Below are 757 nucleotides of genomic sequence, written 5' to 3'. Positions count from 1 at the left end.
ATTCTGGGGATCCACCCCATAAACATCATTTATTATGGGGATCCACCCTGTAAACATCATTTATTCTGGGGATCCACCCTGTAAACATCATTTATTCTGGGGATCCACCCTGTAAAACATCATTTATTATGGGGATCCACCCTGTAAACATCATTTATCCTGGGGATCCACCCTGTAAACATAATTTATCCTGGGGATCCACCCTGTAAACATCATTTATCCTGGGGATCGACCCCGTAAACATACTTTTGCTGATGAGAAGGAGAGTCTCATTTCACACAAGCATATTTTAGTCCACGCTCTCTCTCTAATCACCGCCTCTACTCGTTACCTTTGACCCTTTTCTAAAAAGGGGGAGAGAGGACACAGGCCCCCAGCCGTCACCCCACCAGGTTGAGGAAGTGCTGCTGGAGGTCAGAGGTCAGCCCTATCTACAGAAGAGAGAGGGATGAGAGAGAGAACGGAGGAGAGGAGAGGAATCGGGGAGAGGGAGGAGAGGAACGGGGGAGAGGAGAGGAACGGGGAGAGGAGAGTAGAGGAGAGGGGTTGATGGCGACTGTAGACAGGTCCATATGGTGTCTTCCTGGTCACCAGACAGACTGCAAGCTACACAGTTTGCAACTGGGGGTGAGGGGTGTGTGTGTGTGTGTGTGTGTGTGTGTGTGTGTGTGTGTGTGTGTGTGTGTGTGTGTGTGTGTGTGTGTGTGTGTGTGAGAGAGAGTGCCAGTTACACAGGATTTAACAGCAGACTGGAGAG

At 49.8% G+C, this 757-nt stretch overlaps 1 protein-coding gene across 1 annotated transcript in view; it reads right to left on the bottom strand.

The window, feature by feature from the left end:
- Positions 1 to 380: 380 nt before the first annotated feature.
- LOC123740015 (extensin-like) overlaps positions 381 to 757 on the bottom strand; it is a gene marked incomplete at its 5' end in the record, with an annotated part of 5,872 nt that continues 5,495 nt past the window's right edge. Inside the window, one exon of the mRNA XM_045713947.1 lies at positions 381 to 431. Coding sequence (XP_045569903.1) covers positions 381 to 431 — 51 coding nt within the window. The remainder of the gene's footprint in view (positions 432 to 757) is intronic.

The sequence above is a fragment of the Salmo salar genome, unplaced genomic scaffold (assembly GCF_905237065.1).
Source record: "Salmo salar unplaced genomic scaffold, Ssal_v3.1, whole genome shotgun sequence".
Classification (NCBI taxonomy): Eukaryota; Metazoa; Chordata; class Actinopteri; order Salmoniformes; family Salmonidae; genus Salmo; species Salmo salar.
The sequence above is the reverse complement of the archived record's forward strand: the minus strand, read 5'-3'. Positions and strand labels throughout refer to the sequence as shown.